Source organism: Carassius carassius, chromosome 10 (genome assembly GCF_963082965.1).
Source record: "Carassius carassius chromosome 10, fCarCar2.1, whole genome shotgun sequence".
NCBI classification, from domain to species: domain Eukaryota; kingdom Metazoa; phylum Chordata; class Actinopteri; order Cypriniformes; family Cyprinidae; genus Carassius; species Carassius carassius.
Window position 1 is genome coordinate 11,284,128 of NC_081764.1, and position 20,342 is coordinate 11,304,469.

Here is a 20,342-nt window from a genome sequence, read left to right on the forward strand (position 1 = left end):
AACACTAGTTTTTTGTTTTATTATTATTCTTATTAAATGACAAAATTAATCAAATACCTTATTTAGGTATTGCTACTGTATGCCAATTTGATACTTTGGCTATTTTTTATAAATGTACAATTGTTAATCTACAATCCATACCACAGTTTTGTCACAGTATTTGGCAGGCTGTGTGCAACTTTATGTATAATAATAATAATATTGTCAATAATAATAATTGTTATTATACATAATGACGTGAGTGACGTCATTATGTATAATAATAACAATTAACTTTAATGTAATATAATGTAATGTTTAATGTAATAACTTTATGTATAATAATAATAATAATATAGTCAATAATAATAATTGTTATTATTATACATAATTATAGGGCTTCAAATGGGAAAACTGAGCATTTTGTTTTTTTTTTATACATCACAGACAAAAATGGCATTGATTATGGATTTTTGTTGTTTGTTTATATACTGACATGCAGAACAGCAAGTAAAAGATAAATGCTACAAGGAGAGAGTTACATATCCTGAAGGTACATACAAGTCCAGCACAGTAAGGTCAAGGATCAGACATGTTAGAAGAGTGACTTCATAGCCGGATTACATGTGAATTCAGTCTTTTGCTACAGCTGGTTTAAGGTTCTGCTTCTCAAACCACGATTGCCACGAAGCCCATGAGGCTCATTTGCTAGCCGAAATGCCACATAAATAGTGCCTTAATTCAGGTCAGATGTTGCACTGTTGTTTCCTCTAACAACTCAAAAAGCCCTGTTAGAAGGAAACAGACAGGCCCAAGTGCAGACAATTGTAAAGGTTATTGAATGGGAAGAGTGCAAAGTTAGTTTATTGTGTTGAATATAAATCAGAATGAATGATGACTTATTTCAAACATCTGCACGTTTGTTATTAACTGAACTCCTGGACTTCATAGTCTTGTATTTGTTAAAAATTCATTTCTAGACTGGAAGGATGGAAAGAATGCGTATTGGCGGTTACTGGCACTAGGCCATACATTTACTGTATTAACAGGTCAACATCATGCCAAACACTTCAGATTCTTGATTTCAGAACTGCAGACTGCCACATAGCAGCAACTCATACATAATGCAAAAAAACACCTTCAAGGACATTCTAATGTGAGGAAGCGAAAAAGAAATGCCACAAACAAAAATAGTTTGATTCAGATATGAAGACTCCTTGATTATTACAACATTCAATCTGCATCACAAATTCTGGCTGTGAGTGTGCAAGTGGTTAATATAATAAAGCAATACATGCCAGGACTGCAGCTCAGCTGCAGCTAAAGTGCATGGCTTATACACTTGCATCCAGCTGTTTAAAAGAGAAAAAAAGAAAGCATGGCTGTGCAGATCAACATTCATATTTTAAACAACAAGCACGTCAACTTGTATAATGATCTAACTAAGATATTGCAGGAAGTGTAGACTCCAACTCACTAGAGTTAAAGTACTACAAGGTTCCCGTATGCTTTCATGAGATTAGCATGCACTCATGTCCTTGTTGCCATTGTGTTTGTGAGCTTTCTGGAACACCACTGCCATGGCATATTTACAAACATTATAAGCTGCTCACTCATTTGCCTGATGGGAAAGATGAACATTTAAATTTAAACGATTAACCGAATACTGGCTGTTGTCAATCATATTTCAAGTTTGCACAAAGAATTACTAAGCTAAACAAAGAACTACTAAGCTTAAAAAAGAAATACTAAGCTAAAATGTTAATATGCAGCGGGCAGTGTGTGTGAGATCATGAATTTGAATGTTAAGGGCAGCAGAGACCGTTGGCATGAATCCCTCATTATAAATGAAAGCAATAAGGACATTCAATGTCCAGAGCTGTTCCATATGCATTCTTAACAGCAGTTTTATATATTTTTATCTCCTACAAATCACATTTTCATGGGCAGTCACAGAATCGGAGTCTGCCACAGAATCAATTATGTTGCCTATGTTCTCTGAATACATCAGACCACAAACCCTCCTGCTTTCCATCTTTCTTTTCCTTTGAGATTTCAGACCCCCTGCATGAGATCTTTGGAGGGGTCATGGGTGTTCTGATGGATCAATGTGTAAGAAAAGTGGAGGAATGGAACACAGGGAGATGTGGTTTAAGGTTTGGGAGGCAGGGTCAAGCGTGGTCCTCCATGGGGAAAACAAGACGTGTGCCACGGCTCAAGAGCTCATGTTCACGCGTGTCCAGTTCTCGCTCCAGAGCATCCTCTGATGTGCTGTCGCTGCGTTTGCCATTCACACCCCAGCTTCCGCCCGATCCTTCGAGGCCAGAGGAGGACGAGGCCCCGTTGGCTGTGATGGCCGTGTTGCCATAGGTCAGCGTCAGATCTCCTTCGTTCAGGATGAGGTCTGAGTCATTGTCTTGCAGCGGCTCATGGTTCTGCGGAGCACAGTGACAAGTCGGACATGAAGGGAGGAGGATGGGATGCTTCAACATACACAGACCTGTACTCTTTTTTGCATGGCTCTTGGGGATGATTTATTCTGATTGGTCAATAGAGGAATTCTGTGTTGTTGTTTTTTTATTTTGTATAATGACCATTAAACTGGATAATTAAGTCCCAAGGAATGTTTCCTGAAAGAAAGAGACCTTGTGGTATCTTTCCCCTACAAAATTTCAACTTAAACCAATATTTCTTGCCTTTTTTATTTATTTGCCAAGCAGCCATGTAATGAGAGGAATACAGTATACATATTAATTACAGGGTTTCTGGTAATCTTAAGACTTTTTAAGAAATAAATTGAAAGGAACACAAAACATCAATATGGTCTCTAAATGTGGATGGCTTGTATTAGCAACACTTCAAAGTAAAAAAAAAAAAAAAAAAAAAAAAAAAAAATTTCATTTGAAAAAAACTACTTAATATAGTTCTAATTTTTTTTAATTTTTTTAAACCAGTATTGTTTTCGAATACAAATGTCTAAAGACTTTAAATCCACATAGATTTACTTGTTTTATTAGACATCAAATCACAATAAAAAAAAGACTTCATATCTTCAATTTGCATCTGAATATTCATTTAAGGATATTAATATGCATTCTGGCAATGTAAATCCAAGATGGCAGCCGAGCCACACCTATGTGTGGATCTCCGTGTTTGAGATCTCAAGATTTTACTTTTTTTCTATGATGTTTTATGTCTTTTAAACTCAAATGAGTATACTCTCGAGAAACAGGACATTCTCTTCCATACTGGGATCATTTTAATGGTGGATAAGGCTGAATTTTGAACTTAAAACCTGGACATTGACCACCTGATAGCCCTGCTTGCTAGCTACCACCTGGATGCCCTGCTAGCAGCCAGCTACAGGTAGTCCTGCTTTTTAACCTGCTGCAGCTAGCCCTGCAGCTAGTCACTACCTGCATGATATATTGCTAGCTTGCTGCTGGAATTACTGCTGCTAGCCTGCTGTCAGTAGTCCTGCTTGCTAGCCGCCTGTTGGAGGCCCTGTTGCTACCCTGCTACTGGCCTGCTGTTGGTAGCCTTGCTTCATAGCCTGCTGCTGGTAGCCTTGCTTCATAGCCTGCTGCTGGTAGCCTTGCTTCATAGCCTGCTGCTGGTGGTTTTGCCTGCTTGCCATCACCTGGATGTTATGTTGCTAGCCTGTTGCTTGCTAGCTACTACCTGGATGCCCTGCTGCTAGCTGCCCTTGCTATCTTCTACCTGGATGCCTTGCTGCTAGCTGCCATTGCTAGCTACCACCTGGATGCACTGCTGCTAGCTTCACTTGCTAGCCACCTTCTGGATACCCTGCTGCTACCTGGAAGCCTCCCTGTTAGCCTCCATTCCATAGCCCTGATTTTTTGACTCCAAGCTACTGTTCACCCCTGTTAAGGCTGTATTCAACTAAACCTGGTAACTTGACATCATGCATTTGTTTATACTATTCATACTTTTACAGTCCAGCCCTATACTAGATGAATTTAATATGCCCAAAATGAGAAGTAGTATACTGATACAGTTAAATTATGGTCATTTCTCAATTTCATCTACAAGCCATTATGAGATGTACCGCCAGAAAATCAAACTGTGTAACAAAACAAATTGTTCACAAATTAATAACACCCTGTATCTCCAGAACTTAATGTTGTTAAATGATCATTTTACTGTCTCAGATTTCTCTTTTTCTCAGTTCATAGAGGTCAGTGGTAATGATAAATATTACCCAGCTAAACAAAAACTACGTTGTTTGATTATGCTTTTATTGATGTTATCTGGTAATGTTCAGCCCAATCCTGGTCCTGTTCTTGGTCTTCTTAATACTTTGCAATGCTTAGCCACTCCTTCTGATTTCAAAAGCAGACATGGCCTTGGTTTTATACATTTAAACGTTAGAAGTCTAGTCCCTAAAATGGATATGATTAAGATATGGGCTAATACAACCAATGCTGATATCATTGTTATCTCTGAAACCTGGCTTAAAAAATCTGTATCTGATGAACTTATTTCTATTGAAGGTTTTAAAGTTTATAGAACTGATCGGGTTGGCAAAGGAGGTGGGGTTGCCATATATGTGAAATCCAAGTTTATAAGCTCGGTAACCCTGTCATTAACTAAAGCTAAACAATTTGAAATTCTGACTGTGAAAGTGAATATTTCAAAAGACGCTGATATTACAGTAGTTGGGTGCTATAGACCTCCATCTGCTTCAAAGGATGCTTTCCAATCTATATCTGAAATATTACATGAAATTAATGACTCTGAATTTATTCTTATGGGTGATATGAATTGGGACTGGCTGTCTGGGAACTCTGATTGTTTTAAAGACTTATGTAATGACTTAAATTTAGTGCAACTTATTAATGAACCGACAAGAATAAATCCCAAAGCAGAAATAAAATCTACTCTCCTAGATCTAATCGTAACAAACTCAGTTCATAAATACACCTCTACTGCCGTATTTTGCAATGACGTCAGTGACCATTGTGCAGTCGCTTGTGTAAGAAATACAAAAATCCCAAAGGTAAAACCACGCATACTCCTAAAAAGACATTTGAAAAGTTTTGAACAACAGGCTTTTCTGCATGATCTGTATCATAGTGAACTCAACAGGGTGTCTTTGTTTTCGGATGCTGAAATGGCATGGGATTTTTTTCATTCAAATTTTATTTCCATTGTAAATAAATATGTACCAATCAAAAAGTTTAGGATCAGTGGTAAGGACAATCATTGGTTTTCAGACAGCCTATCAGAGCTAATATGTTTAAGAAATAAAATGTGGGCACAAGCCAGATTTTCCGACTCTTCTGCTGATTGGACTGCATTTAGAACTGTAAGAAACAAGTGTACTTTGATGATTAGAAAGTCCAAATCTGAGTTTTATTTGCAGTCAACCACAGAAAACTTAAACAATCCTTTAAAGTTTTGGAAATCAATTAAATCTTTGTCGGGTGCACGTGTGACCTCAAACCTTCCAGAACAGATTCTTATTGGGTCAGATGAAGTAAAAGACAAAGCAGTCATAGTCAATCAGTTTAATAAACACTTTATTCAGGCTGGATTCATATTTAATCAAACCGCAAATAAATCTGTCCCATGTCCTGCCATGTCAGCATCTGAAAATGAAAATCGGGAATTGTTTAATTTTAAACCGATTTCAGTTTCAGAAGTTCAAAAAGCCCTCAGAGATATTGATCACAAAAAGTCAGCAGGTACAGATAATCTGGATCCCTTTCTGTTAAAAGTGGCAGCTGATATTATTGCTGAGCCCATAGCGCATATTTTTAATTTGAGTCTTCTTTCTAACTCCATTCCTAAAAGCTGGAAAGCAGCCTATGTTCTCCCTTTACATAAAGGTGGAGACCCATCAGAATTGAATAATTACCGTCCAATATCAAAACTTTCTGTTTTGTCAAAGATCTTGGAATCATTTGTTAATGTACAGTTAAAACAGTATTTGACTGACAAAAATATTTTAAATAATTTTCAGTCAGGGTTCAGAAGTGGCCATAGCACTATCACTGCTGCTACATTAGTGACAAATGATATTATTGGGGCCTTAGATAAGAAGCAACATTCTGCTGCATTATTTGTTGATCTGTCTAAGGCATTTGATTCAGTTGATCATGGATTGTTATTGACCAAACTACGTTCAGTTGGTTTAAGTGAGAAGGCTGTTGCATGGTTCCAGAATTATTTGGTAGATCGTACTCAATGTGTTTATGCTGAAGGATGTAAATCTGATTTTCTTGAAATAACTAAAGGTGTCCCTCAAGGATCAATCTTAGGACCCATTTTGTTTTCAATTTTTATAAATGATTTGGATAGAGATATTCAAGCCAAATTACATTTATATGCTGATGATACAGTGGTTTACACCCAGGCTTCCACCATTTCAGTAGCAGTGCAGGAACTTCAGACTGCATTTCAGACACTGCAATACACATTATTGAGTTTAAAACTGGTTTTAAATACACAGAAAACAAAGTTTATGGTCTTCTCTAAAGCTAGAGCACAGCTACTCGACAATTGTAGCCTTTTTTCATTAGATGGGAACTCAATTGAGAGAGTGTCTTCATACAAGTACTTGGGGATATGGATAGATGATAAGCTTTCCTTCAATGAACATATTACTGCTTTAGTTAAGAAACTTAAAGTTAAGCTCGGCTTCTATTACAGAAATAAATCTTGCTTTACTTTTAGTGCTAAGAAGAAACTTGTGGAAGCTACTTTTCTGCCTGTAATTGATTATGGAGATATATTGTACATGCATGCTGCATTTTCCATCCTGCGTCATGTTGATTCAGTTTACCATGCATCACTTCGATTTATAACAAATACAAAGTCCCTTACCCATCACTGCATTCTTTATGATTTAGTTGGTTGGACATCACTTAAAATTCGTAGACAACAGCACTGGTATATCTTTATTTATAAAGCTATACTTGGCAAATTTCCACTGTACCTCTGTAACCTCCTCTCTGTTTGCTCTGGTACCTATCAGCTACGCTCCTCAAAGTGGTTGCTTTTTAAGGTGCCACGAGTTAAAACCGAATTGGGAAAAACTGCTTTTTCTTATTTAGCACCTTGGGGGTGGAATAATCTACAAAAAGAGCTAAAGTTAGAAACCCTTATGTCCATAAATGAATTTAAAACTACTGTAAAGAGTGTTGTGATGGAGACATGTTCTTGTTTTTCTTGAGAGTCTCATTGTGTTTTTATATTTTTATTTTTAACATTTTGTACTTCCTCTTTGTACGTGAAAATGTATTTTGGTGTTTATGTATGCATTTTGTGTGCTTTGGCTGCTACCTTGGCCAGGTCTCTCTTGTAAAAGAGATTCTGAATCTCAATGGGACCTCCTGGTTAAATAAAGGTATAATAATATTGGAACAATTAAAGCCTTTTTAAGGCCTTAATTTGTGCAAGGGCAAATTAAGACTTTTTAAGATACGCAGGAATAATAAGACCTGTTATTGTGTGTATGATTGTTTTTCCACAGAAAACTGCTCCATAAGAAGCCAAAAAAAAAAAAAAAGTAAAAATCACTCTATGCTTAAAAAATACTGGACTAGAAGTAAAATAAGTGTTGCACATTTTGCAGCAATGACTGGCTATTAGTACATTATCCCATAATTACGCAAGTGACTAATAAAACTAACAGAGGAAGTGAATCTGGAAATGACAAATAGATTGCAGAGCAGAAAGGGAGAGCTGGGTTGAAATAAAAAGATGAAAAGCAAAACAAGAAAATGCTATTCAAAGAAAAAACCAGAGACGGTGAACTCCGATATACATGACACGTTTAAAAGAGGGCCTAGAGAGAACAATCAAGACAGGAAAAGAATGTATACAGACAGACAAACTGGGGTATTTAGATGAACTGACCCAGTTTAAAAGGATGTATGTAACAAACATCATGACTCATATTCTGAGGTAAGAACTACTTTCATTATGGGTCTGCAAAAACTCTGGTTTTCACACTATACCATCCTCTTGTGTGACGTGGGAGAATGGTGGGTCAAGCAGTTCTGCAGGACATATAGCTCATTGTGACCCAACAGTACAATTTAAGCCTGTAAGACGTCTGTGAGCACAGCCAAGCAGCCTGAGCAACAGTATGAACGGTGTGATGAATAGGGGAATTTGCAGAAGTGAATGGGGCTGTGACCGCTGTGAATAACGGTGTTCTCCATGCTTGAGATACTGCAATGCCTCTCGAGCTCACCATTATCAGAGTGGCATCATGAAAGGCTCTTTTGTGACAGGGCCTTCAGGTCTGTGTCCAGTCTAAAAGGCCTAGCTGTTGTGTGTGTGTCTGCCTTTTTCTTTTCAAAACAGGATTTCACAAAGCAGCAACAACACTAGAATGAAAGCTATGGAAACCAAAGTGTGCTGTTGAGAAACTCAGAAGCTACTTCCTTAGAAACAAGGTGACCAAATATACGGACAATAATGGGCCATTTTGAGAATATCAGCACTGGTTAATTCCAAAATCTATCAATTTAGATCTTAGGTAGTGTATAGTGTTTTGTTTATATGTATTTTTAATAAATAGAGTAAATTAAGGGTTTAACAGTTTAATAACTGTGAGTGTGCACATGTGTTCTTACCTCATAGGCCTGGGGGCTGGTCAGACATCGAGCCAGCGGACCGCAGCAGGCCGGCAGAGTGGAGGTCAAAGGGGGGCCGCTATGGGTCAGGATAGGCTTCAAGTAACTGTACTTGTGTTAAGGGGAAAAACTAAAAGTGTCAAATGTCAAGCAGACGTGAACCAGAGATCTGTACTGTCACATGAAGCCATAGAGCTACTGGACAATGGTTGACTGTAGAAAATTCTTACTACATTATGTACAATTCCAAAACTAAAAAAAAACACACAGGTATGGTAAAGTCAACTTCTTGCAGCAGTAGCTTGTAAAGTATTCACATTAGCTAATCGTACCTTATCATTCTTTACCAATTCCTAAAATAGCACACTGGATTACTTTCGTAGACCCATAAGTTTTCATTGTACACAAAAAGAGCAGCTTAATCTTTTTTGTGATCCACACAAATGTATTCACACAAATTGGTTTTGAACATCATGGGCAGGTGCACTCAGAGCGTATCCGAATTCACTTTTGCTAGTTTAACAACGGGAAAATGGTCGGTGTGCCCAAACACATGGTCTAAATGGATCCTATTCTCTTATGAGTAATGGGTGTTTTTTGGGCGTAACGTGCAATAAACCAATCAGAGTGTCATCTCCTATTCCCTTTGAGAGGCAGGTTCGCTCATGCCATGCCGGATTTGTTATTTACACGGCAGAATCAGAAAGGAAACAGAGCTGCTCTTGCATGGAGCAAATACTAGGTAGCCTAATTCTGACATATGTAATGGCTATCCATTATGACATGTAGGCATTTCGATATTCATGTAGCCTACGCAATAGTAATCTTTTACATTTTAATCTTTTATTGTTACATATTTAAAAATGTTTGTGTGCTGCTGCGCATCCCTATGTGTAATAAGCAAGGTGCACGCACATTGTGGACCTGCCCAGAGATGCATTTTATACTAACGCACTCTTTAAATAACAAAAATATTGCGCCATTGACTTTAGACTAGGTTTGAGTTGGTCTATGACGCAGTCTATTTTCAATTCCTCAAAATACAATGCGCCTGAACACACCTCTTTTTTAGACCAGCATGCCCATGGGCGCACAAATGGGCGCAAAATGCATTTGCTATTTAAATAACGTGGTGCAGGCTGGGAAAATGAGAACTGCGTAGGGCTGAAACTAGCAAAAACACTTGCGCAGTGCCTTGCAAAGCTTTGCGCTGGGTGTGTGATAGGGGCCCATGAGGGGGCTAAACTAGTTAAATCATAACAGGCACAAATCAATAATGTCTGCAAGACTTCCGACATTCATCCAAGTCAAACATTTCAAAACAACCAGCCAATTCAAACCATTCAAAAGTAGCATTGCTTATAATGGAAGTTACAAAATTCAGCATGGCACAGGCAAGCGCTCTGTAAGATATGATTGAGTCTCAGAATCATAATCAGGAGTAAACAGATCATAGTTCACTCAGAGTCCAGCGCGCACAGATCTTAGCAGGACAGCTAGTATGCATTTGGCAGCAATACTCAGGTTTTTTATTTTTGACAGCCGGGTGTTAAAAACAGAGAAGGCGGCAGTAAAGGGTCAGTGGTTTGAAACCAAGAACACCCCGTGATGGATTTGGAACTGTATAATATCTTTGAGTGGGGTATGAATTGGTTGTCCCCTACAGAGGTAGGGAGAGATTGCCATATATAGACTGAATTTTTTTTTTAGTATTTCCAATTGCATGGACATGTCCCCAAAGAGAAATAAAACCGGCGGCTGGCCAATCCAATAGCACTGGCCTTTTGGAAAGCACACAGACACACTCTGAAAAAGGAACCGAGCATTGTTGGTTAGGTTGTTGTGAAATGGCTGTGGCTAAGAGAAAATCACAAACTAAGATTCCTAATAAACATCTGACATAAGCTCCGAGGACCTCGGAGTCACCACATGTGGAGCTGGCTAGTCACAGCTGTGCAGGAAGCGGATTGAGAAGTGTGTGAGAAAATGTGTGTGTGCTACTTTCACCTTTAAGCATTATTTCTAGCAACCGTGTGCTAAATAAAACCCCTTTCTTTACTATTCTGTTCTTTATTTGCTTTTCTGCTGTTCCTCTCACCACCCACCACCATCTCACTGAAAGGTACATTAATCCTCTCAGCACAAAATAATTGCAGTGGATGGGCCCCACTGAAAGCTCAAGAATCATTGATTGCTTCATTCAGGACCTGAAGGCTTTGTGAGAAAATGGACTGCAGACATTTCATTTGACTTTTCGTATAAAGAATGTCTGTAATGACATTTCCAGCAATTCATATTGAGGTGCGGAGTTCAGACTGGAGCTTTTTTTTTTGGAGGAGCTGGTGAGTTTGGTGAGGCTTGTCAGTTCGAGGGTTTAGAGGCACAGTTTTAAGGCCTCAGAGGAACACCAACACTGATCAAAAACAGCTACCCTATGAAATCGTGGATGAAAATTATTCATCCCTTCCTCATTCTCAGTCCTCATTCATATTCATCCAGATCCGCTTCAGCGAGTTTCATCAATATGTGTCTCTCTTTTGTTTTTTCCTAGTCATTTGCATGGAGCAACAGTAATCTCACTGGCTAGGCTCACGGAAGAGCAGAGAAGAGAATAGTGAAAGAGAAGTAATGCACAACCGTGCTCGAGTTCCTAATGACAAGACCACAAAGGTGTGCAAGTGTGTGTTGTTTTGAATGGCATGCTGAAAAGGATACTTGTGGTCAAAAGTATACCAGAGTCTAAAGAGCCAGGCGCTCTCTTGCTTGGTCTTGCTCTGTCCTTCTGACTGGGTTCCATCCTGAGGAGAGAAAGAGGAAGTATGATTTGTTTAATCTACAGCAGGGTTAAGCAAACTTTTACACATATATGTATTATATACTGTAGCTTTAGCAATTATTGAATATGACAATTCAAATCACAACTAATTATTGTGACAGACAAGTAAATAAATGAAAAGATATATTGTTTTATGTTCATCATTGAACATCACTCAGTATCGTACAGCAATCAACAATTCATGTTGTAATAGAGTTAACATTTGGAGGTTGACAATCTGTTTTTCCATTTCTGGTTTGTCAAAACCTGATTCTTTAAATGTTAGCTCAAAAGTTAACCCTTTTGTTAATAAAAGCTTAAACGTATTTTTAATTTTTTTTTTTTATAAAGATTCATTATATTATAGTATATTATTTGAAATGTGACGTGTGTACTTTTTGCACCTCTAGTGTCATCAAACGTTAATCCACTACTGGCCACATAACACCAGACCACATGGAGAAATGGCCTGCAAACTTTTGAATGGGTGGAATGGAAACCTGATACTTATCAGTTTATCATAAATACACACTCAAAATTCATCCATATTTATCCCTTAGGTCTTGCTCTATTCTTCCAACGGCCAGTACAATTATCCCAGTTCATCTAATCTCATGAGTTCAGCTTCATCTTCAGCTTCACTGCATTTAAAAAGATTACAGATTATCGCCTTCACAAACAAGCTCACAGTAACACATACCTCAGCCTTCCCTAAGCTTGCCACATTTCTTTATTGTTAATACTATAGTAAGGTCCACTGTTAATAAGATGTGTGGCAAAGACATACAGTGTCAAAAGATTTTCATTTTAACAAATCAGGGTCTGGATTAGAAACATTCTTAATCTTAATCTTAATAATATTCTTCTAAATTATTTTCTTCTAGTTTTCTAGCTATATATTGTATAATTTGCAGTCCTCATATTTTAATGTATTTTAAACTCATGAATTATTTTTTAAAAATCACTGTAAATAAAATGTTAAAGCTACAATAGCCTCATACTTGTTTTACTTTCAAAAGGGTATTTAATGAATATCCTGGCTTGTTCCAAACATTACTATCTGACAGTAATGGTGAATAATAATTTACAGTGGACAACAAATAGGTCTTCTTTTTTGAATTTATTGTATTCTTAAAGAGACCCAAAAATTAACATTCTGTCATCATTTTAATCCCCCTTATCTTTTTCCAAAACTGTATGAATTGGTTTTTTCAGATGAACACAAAAGAAGATCTTTTGAAGAATGTGAGCAACCAGATAGTTGCTGGTAGCCACTGATTTCCATAGTATGGGGGGGGGGGGGGGGGGGGGGATCCAATGAAAGTCGATGACTTCCTGTTTGGTTTAAAAGAAACGAATACAAGTTTGGAACAACTTGAGTGTGAGATGCTATTTTTTTTATTTTGGGAAAAATAATGTTTGGGAACTTACAAAGATTTTTTTCAAGAACTAAACTTACTGTAGGGAACATTCTTACAAAGATTCTCTCATTATTTACTCACAAGTATGTTCCACAGAAAAAAAGTAAGTCATACAGGGGACAGAATTTTCATTTTTGGGTGAACTATCCCTTTAGGGAGACTTTTGTGAATCTGGCCCAGACTGATTATTCTACCTTTTTACATTTATAAACCTACTGTATTTACCAAAAAGTACATTTGTCCACTCGTGGTCAGTCATATGAGTCTCAAGTGCAAAAGGAACAGGATGATGTAGCAGCAGTTAAATATTAGATCTCCAAAAGAAAAGTTAGTGATAACTGTCAGTGCAAAAGCATCACTCATGTCTGCAGCAAAAGGGAGGACAGAAACATAACTTACTCCCTGAAGGACCTGGAAGCTGTCCCCACATGGCTGGAGATCTTGATCAGGGTCAACTCCAACTCTGAAAGAGAGAGAAACTGCACTTCAGTCTGCCTGTGTGCATCTGTAACATCAGCTTTTAACCCACAGTGCATATACAGCCACATACGGTGCATACAGTGACCTTTTAGCAAAGCCCACAAACAGCAGCAGGAAGAAGAAAAGATAAACAGGCGGAATAGACTCAAGCTGAGCTATATTGATCATGTTATGATATCATTTCACACAACATGCCTTTTGAAGCAAGGCAAGGTTTCCACTGAGAAGTTGTTACATAAATAAATCTTAAAGTCTATAGGCAATTCCACTCATTCTACAGCTGGTCACAGGCCAAAACTTCTAGGACACTTAGTTTTTAACATCTTATTTAAATAAAACTGCCACGAAATAGCATGTAAAATCAAAATGATTTTCGCAATACACTACGAGTGTGAATAGACTTCATGACTGATTTTAGTTTTTATTTGTCTTTTTCTTATATTAGTATAATATAAGACTATTTTGTTTATAGTGTTATTATTTTTAACTAAGCTCAAATAAAATAATAAAGCTTAAATAAAACAAATTATAAATATAAGATGAAAAAACTAACATTTAAAATTTTTAAGCTAAAGTTCTCAAACTACTAAAACTGAAAATAAAGCTAAAAAACTAAAAATTACGAATATTAAATAAATAAAAATATGAAAATAAAAGCGGATTAAAAAATATAAATAAATACTATGATATTATTTATAATATTGGTTATTGGCCATAACATGATAATAATTATTTGCTTATCGGCAAATAACTTGACATGATTTTAATATCAGTTCATCCCTAAAGTGTGTGGTTGTTCCCTTTATGAAAGAGTATTTTCCTGTGTAAATGAACCCGACATATCTATGGAGCCAGATCAGCCTAAAAAATAATACGCTTACAAAACAAAATTCATTAAAGCACAACAAAATTCAAAACACAATTAATAAATAAACGAATAAAAGCTTAAATATTTCCCAAATGCTCACACAAATGCATCTTATCTAAATAAATTTAAATGCTTACACAAATAAGCATATATCAAGTTCTTGAATTAATTTCCGTCACACATTTATGAATGATGTTACATGTATTTACAGATCGTTGAATCTACATTTGCAAAGAGTCACACGTGCGTGGACTGCTTTAAATTTGTGTGCGGTATTTTTGGGACCTTCCTGACAGGTAAAGATAGAAATCTCTTTTTTTAAAAAGACTATTGAGATTCAACTATGTAAATACATATAAAATCATTCATAAAGGTGTGATGGAAAATAATTCAAGAACTTGATATATACATATTTGTGCAAACATTTTACATTTATGTAAGATGCATTTGTGTGAGCATTCAGGGAAATATTTATGCTTACTTGTATATTTATGTATTGTGTTTTGAATTTACAAATCGGAGGTTAATATACTTCTGCTAATACCAGTGCTGCATTTCTGGGTGACAGACAGGGTGTCTTAACAAGCTGGGGAGAACTGTCTGTAAAACAGTGGTTTACAGAAAGGTTGCCCAAGCTGTCCAAACAGGAACCCAGCTCTGGTTTACAGATCAGGGAAGATTTGCTGACACACAAGTTAAACTGGGAAAGGGGAAACAGTGGGGAAGGAAGGGGCTTGAACTTGATTGAAGAAAAATTGTGAAGCTAATGACCTTTATTTATTTTATTGTGCTAAAGACTTGCAAGTTGGAAAGGGATACAAATGGAGGGATTTAGAGGATAAAAAGCAATAGACAAAACAAAACAGGAAATAAAATGAAATACAAGGAAATCGAAGAATATCTTAAGTAATATAACATTTAAGGCTACTGTAATGTCTCGGTCTGTAGCAGGAGAGTGGGCTACATTGAAAGGTCACATGAAGCTCAGAGGAGCCAGTTATGACAAAAAAAAACAAAGCAAAGATTAAGGAAGAGTACAAAGCATCACTCCTAACCACAGTCTACACAGTATGTACACACCTGTGCAAAAAGCATATCAGTGTGGCAGATATTGAACATTTCCTGTAAGACGGACAGAGCAGCTCTTGCTGTCAGCCGGTGTTTGCGGTTGCTGATGTATTGAAGCCAAGCAAGCCAAGGGCAACAGATTGTTTTGAATGCAGGTATAAGAGGAAGCTAATTTATTTAGAAAGAATAATTTTGTTTCTTTTGATGGCTTGGCATTTCTCATCTGCAGTTTTAAGCCAGGAGGGTGTCAAGTCTTTGCCAGTGAGCTTTGTGCATGGATTTCCTTTAGCACCCCGATGTGAAAACAGAAGTGACAATGCGCACGCACACACACAAACAGACACATACACACACACACACACTCAAAGTGACTCCCACCAGTTTTAAATACAGCCCTGGAAGAAATGCATTGACTTACCACCGAGAACAAACATTTGAGTGTGAAAAGGAAGCTAACTGCTTATGAAGGGGTGCTGTATTCATTTATACAGAGCAGAAAAAGAGAAGACAACTTTTACAGTAATAGTAGGAGTTGAGTAGGAAAATAGAGTAAAATAAAATAAAAATCATCAGAAGAATATATTAGATTAAGGAACAGTAGCAGGAATTGAGTCGAGTAAAGTAGAGTAGAATAGAATAGAATGTTTGCACTGAAATCCCATCCACTATTTTTTTTTTTCAGGCCAAAAAGAAAAAATATATACAGGTGCTGGTCATATAATTAGAATATTATCAAAAAGTTGATTTATTTAACAAATTCCATTCATAAAGTGAAACATGTATAGTATATTCATTCATTACTAGAGGTGGGCATAGATTAATTTTTTTAATATAGATTAATCTCACTGAAATCTTGGAATTAATCTAGATTAAAATGGCTCATTTGAATTCTGCCGAAGGCATTCAGAATATGTGTGCTACCCAAATACAATAATGACTAAAAGGAAGTCTTTGAGAACGGGTTTCTCAAGACAGGTGGTGCATTAGACCAGGGGCTCATCTCCTGTTTCCAAAATGCATCACAAACTGCTTGAGAAAGCTGTAAACTAATTCCACATTGCACAAGGTGCAAACAACTTTACACCTGTTTCACACATACTGAAATGTGTCTGACAATTAAGGAAAATCCCAAATTCAGTATTTTTTTTACGCACCCATGTTAATGGATTCCGACTGCAAACGCGTCCTGTGTGAAAGCTTCTGATCCACATACGTAACGCACGCAGACTGCATAAACACTGCAGATGGATGATGTGTGAAACAGACGTGCGTCTTGTCGAGGATTCCAGCTTCTTAAAAAAAAAATTTCCCTGAAGCAAACCCGGCGGCTTTAGCTGCATCCATGTTTGATGTGGCAAGTCACGTTTGATGTGGTAATTTCACAGTAGGCATACACACAGGTTTAAAGACTCGTTCTCGCCCCCTACAGATTCGGCTAGGTACAGTTTCAATCAGTCTGTGCCACTGCTCAGGTGTTATGAGAGCCCAGGTTGCTCTGATAGTGGCCTTCAGCGCTTCTGCATTGTTGGGTCTGGCATATCGGATCTTCCTCTTCCCAATACCCCATAGATTTTCTATGGGGTTAAGGTCAGGCGAGTTTGCTGGCCAATTAAGAACAGGGATACCATGGTCCTTAAACCAGGTACTGGTAGCTTTGGCACTGTGTGCAGGTGCCAAGTCCTGTTGGAAAATGAAATCTGCATCTCCATAAAGTTGGTCAGCAGCAGGAAGCATGAAGTGCTCTTAAACTTCCTGGTATTAGGCTGTGTTGACCTTGGACCTCAGAAAACACAGTGGACCAACACCAGCAGATGACATGGCAACGCAAACCATCACTGACTGTGGAAACTTTACACTGGACCTCAAGCAACATGGATTGTGTGCCTCTCCTCTCTTCCTTCAGACTCTGGGACCATGATTTCCAAAGGAAATGCAAAATTTACTTTCATCAGAGAATATAACTATGGACCACTCAGCAGCAGTCCAGTCGTTTTTGAAGCGAGACGCTTCTGACGCTGTCTGTTGTTCAAGAGTGGCTTGACACAAGGAATGCGACAGCTGAAACCCATGTCTTGCATACTTCTGTTCAATAATGGTTCTTGAAGCACTGACTCCAGCTGCAGTCCACTCTTTGTGAATCTCCCCCACATTTTTGAATGGGTTTAGTTTCGCAATCCTCTCCAGGGTGCAGTTATCCCTATTGCTTGTACACTTTTTTTCTACCACATCTTTTCCTTCCCTTCGCCTCTCTATTAATGTGCTTGGACACAGAACTCTGTGAACAGCCAGCCTATTTTGCAATGACCTTTTTGTGTCTTGCCCTCCTTGTGCAAGGTGTCAATGGTCGTCTTTTGGACAACAGTCAAGTCAGCAGTCTTCCCCATGATTGTGTAGCCTACAGAACTAGACTGAGAGACCATTTAAAGGCCTTTGCAGGTGTTTTGAGTTAATTAGCTGATTAGAGTGTGGCACCAGGTGTCTTCAATATTGAACCTTTTCACAATATAAACATTTTCTGAGATACTGAATTTGGGATTTTCCTTAATTGTCAGTTATAATCATCAAAATTGAAAGAAATAAACATTTGAAATATATCAGTCTGTGTGTAATGAATTAATATAATATACAAGTTTAACTTTTTGAATGGAATTAGTTAAATCAAATTTTTGATGATATTCTAATTATATGACCAGCACCTGTATACTACTTAATCCAATAATAGGAACAATGACATAAAAAGATGGTTTAATTACATTTAATGGGTGATATACTGTATTCACCCTTTGTGTTTGGACTATTTTGAAGAAAAAACAGACCAAAGCAACAAACAAAAAACATATATTTAAACTTAGTTGTGTATTCTTAAGCACTTAATAGGGTAAATATGTGCATATTAGAAAATAAATCATTTTTACATCTACAGAGTTGTGTAATGCTTAAAAATATTATCTGTTGTTGTTCAACAATATTAAGTTGTTGAATGTGGAATGCCAAGTGGGAAAAAATATTACATTAAGAAGAATTTGTTTAGATATTTGCATAGATATTTTCAGCCCGGTGTGACAAAAATGGTTTTCATTTTATTTTAATTTCAGTACACCATTGTAAAATAAAACAGGATAGGAACAGAAGCAGAACAGATTTCGCAGGAATACTGTAGAGATAGGAGTACAACAGAGTCTTAAGCATATAAGACATATGTGCCTGATTAATGCAGAAGCCCAGATATTAAAGTGTCAAACACCCACGCAAATGACTGCTGCTAATGTACATTTTACCAGGTAAGGACACCACCACCTGTACAAGAGTGCAAAGTCCATCATCACCTGACGTAATTCCACAGTCTACGCAGCCTCTCCTTCTCCGCAGCAGTGGTCTCTCCAACCCTGAGCACAACACAGAACTCTTGAGACCAGCCCTGCAAACATCAAACATCCTGACAGCTTCCACTGAGAAAAGACTACAAAGGAGGTTTCTCTGACTGCAAAGATTGGTCTTTGTATCTGTGTATTGTTATTTCTGTTTCTTGGTAGATAACTACATATGACATCACATGAAGAAGTGAGGGAATGGCTAAATCTAGGCATTTTCCAAAGAATCAAATGATATAGGTCAAAAGACATTTCAACTCTTTCTGCAAAACAGACATTTCTTTTCTGATACATAAAGGCCTGGTTTCATAGACAGGGCTTAGCCTAAACCAGGATTAGGCCATAGTTCAATTAGGACATTTAAGTTATTTTTATAAACATGCCTTAGAAAAAAACATTACTGGTGTGCATCTTGAGACAAAACAAAGGCACTGATATATTTTAAGATCAATCAGTACAAGTTTCTTTCATTTGAAACAACTCAGACTTGCATTTTAGTCTAGGACTAGGCTTAAGCCTTGTCTGTGAAACCGGGGGAAAGTGTGTTTGGTGCTTCACATTCCTGCTCTGAATTGGCTCTCTGTGCACTGAGCTCAATGTTTATAGAAAAAGTGGAACCTCCCGGGACTGTTTTAGAAAAGGCAGAACTGGCCAACACAGAGGAAGAAAGTCTAAACCAATGCTGAAGAGAATTGTCTGGCTTCGGTCTTGATCAACACAGTCTAGGCCATTTCTAAACTGTCATAATAAAGCTTTTCTAAATTTTCATAGCACAGTTTACTAAAAAACAATAACAAACTTTTTCTACATTAAAATGTTAAATTAAAAATTGAATAATTAAAATTGAAATATTAGAATAAAAGTATTGCAATGGCCACATGAATACCTTTGTGAAAAACAGCACTAAACGTGGATGTGAAAGTAGCAATGCCTTGCATTCTAATGTCTTTTTTTCCCCAGCACTCAGACATTACATTGACAAATGCCTGAAAGTACACCATCGATTCCAGTTTTTAAAGGGAGCTATGCAAAAGCCTCTCTTTAATCTCAGGTGACCTAGTCAGCTTGAATAAAAGCAGTGGCATCCCATCTGTTTCTCTGAGTAAATATGAGCCTCTTCTCTCATCTCTACTTATGTACAGTAGTTTAGCAAAAAAAATTCCAAAAAGTTATCTGATTGCATATTTAAATTGCACATTGATCAGCCTGCAGTTGCCCAAAGGCAGGAGACTACTAGAGTGGAGTTAAGAATAGTATGTATGTGTGAGTATTGGAGAGCAGCCCTCACTCACTGGCATAAGCCAGTCTAGGGGTCAATTGTAGTGCATTTATGGAAATGGAAAGCCTTTAGAGAGTGAGAGAGAATTACATCCATCAAATTTATTTGAAAAGTAGAACAACAAAAAGGCCAGCAATGGAATCCCTAAATGCTCACCAAGCACAGCTGGCAGAAAAACCACTGCTGTTAATACACTAATACACCAAGTGACCAAAGGATTGTTACTCTTGCTTTATAGTATGTAAACTAAAAAAGACCCCAAATGTCTCTTTGATCTGCCAGTGCATTTTCCTATTATTGTCCTATATGCATTATATTGCCAATATACATGAAACTAAAGTTGCTGTGCTCTTACACTGAGTGAAGACGATTGGATTCTTTGTACCACTTCTGTGGTACAAAAAAGGTCAAATGACAATACAAAACAACTGAACATTTTTACAAATCAACAC

General features: G+C 37.3%; 1 protein-coding gene across 3 annotated transcripts in view; it reads right to left on the bottom strand.

Annotated features, from left to right (window-relative positions):
• Nucleotides 1–1,703: 1,703 nt before the first annotated feature.
• LOC132151785 (sodium/hydrogen exchanger 7-like) overlaps nucleotides 1,704–20,342 on the bottom strand; it is a 50,329-nt gene continuing 31,690 nt past the window's right edge. For 2 of the 3 annotated variants that reach the window (XM_059560146.1, XM_059560145.1), the window contains exons 13-17: nucleotides 18,567–18,626; nucleotides 13,224–13,287; nucleotides 11,304–11,386; nucleotides 8,589–8,694; nucleotides 1,704–2,414 (exon numbers count right to left, since the gene is read on the bottom strand). In XM_059560146.1, the coding sequence (XP_059416129.1) occupies nucleotides 2,151–2,414; nucleotides 8,589–8,694; nucleotides 11,304–11,386; nucleotides 13,224–13,287; nucleotides 18,567–18,626 (577 nt within the window). In that variant the 3' untranslated portion in view covers nucleotides 1,704–2,150. The remainder of the gene's footprint in view (nucleotides 2,415–8,588; nucleotides 8,695–11,303; nucleotides 11,387–13,223; nucleotides 13,288–18,566; nucleotides 18,627–20,342) is intronic. The other variant, XM_059560147.1, reaches the window with a different exon arrangement.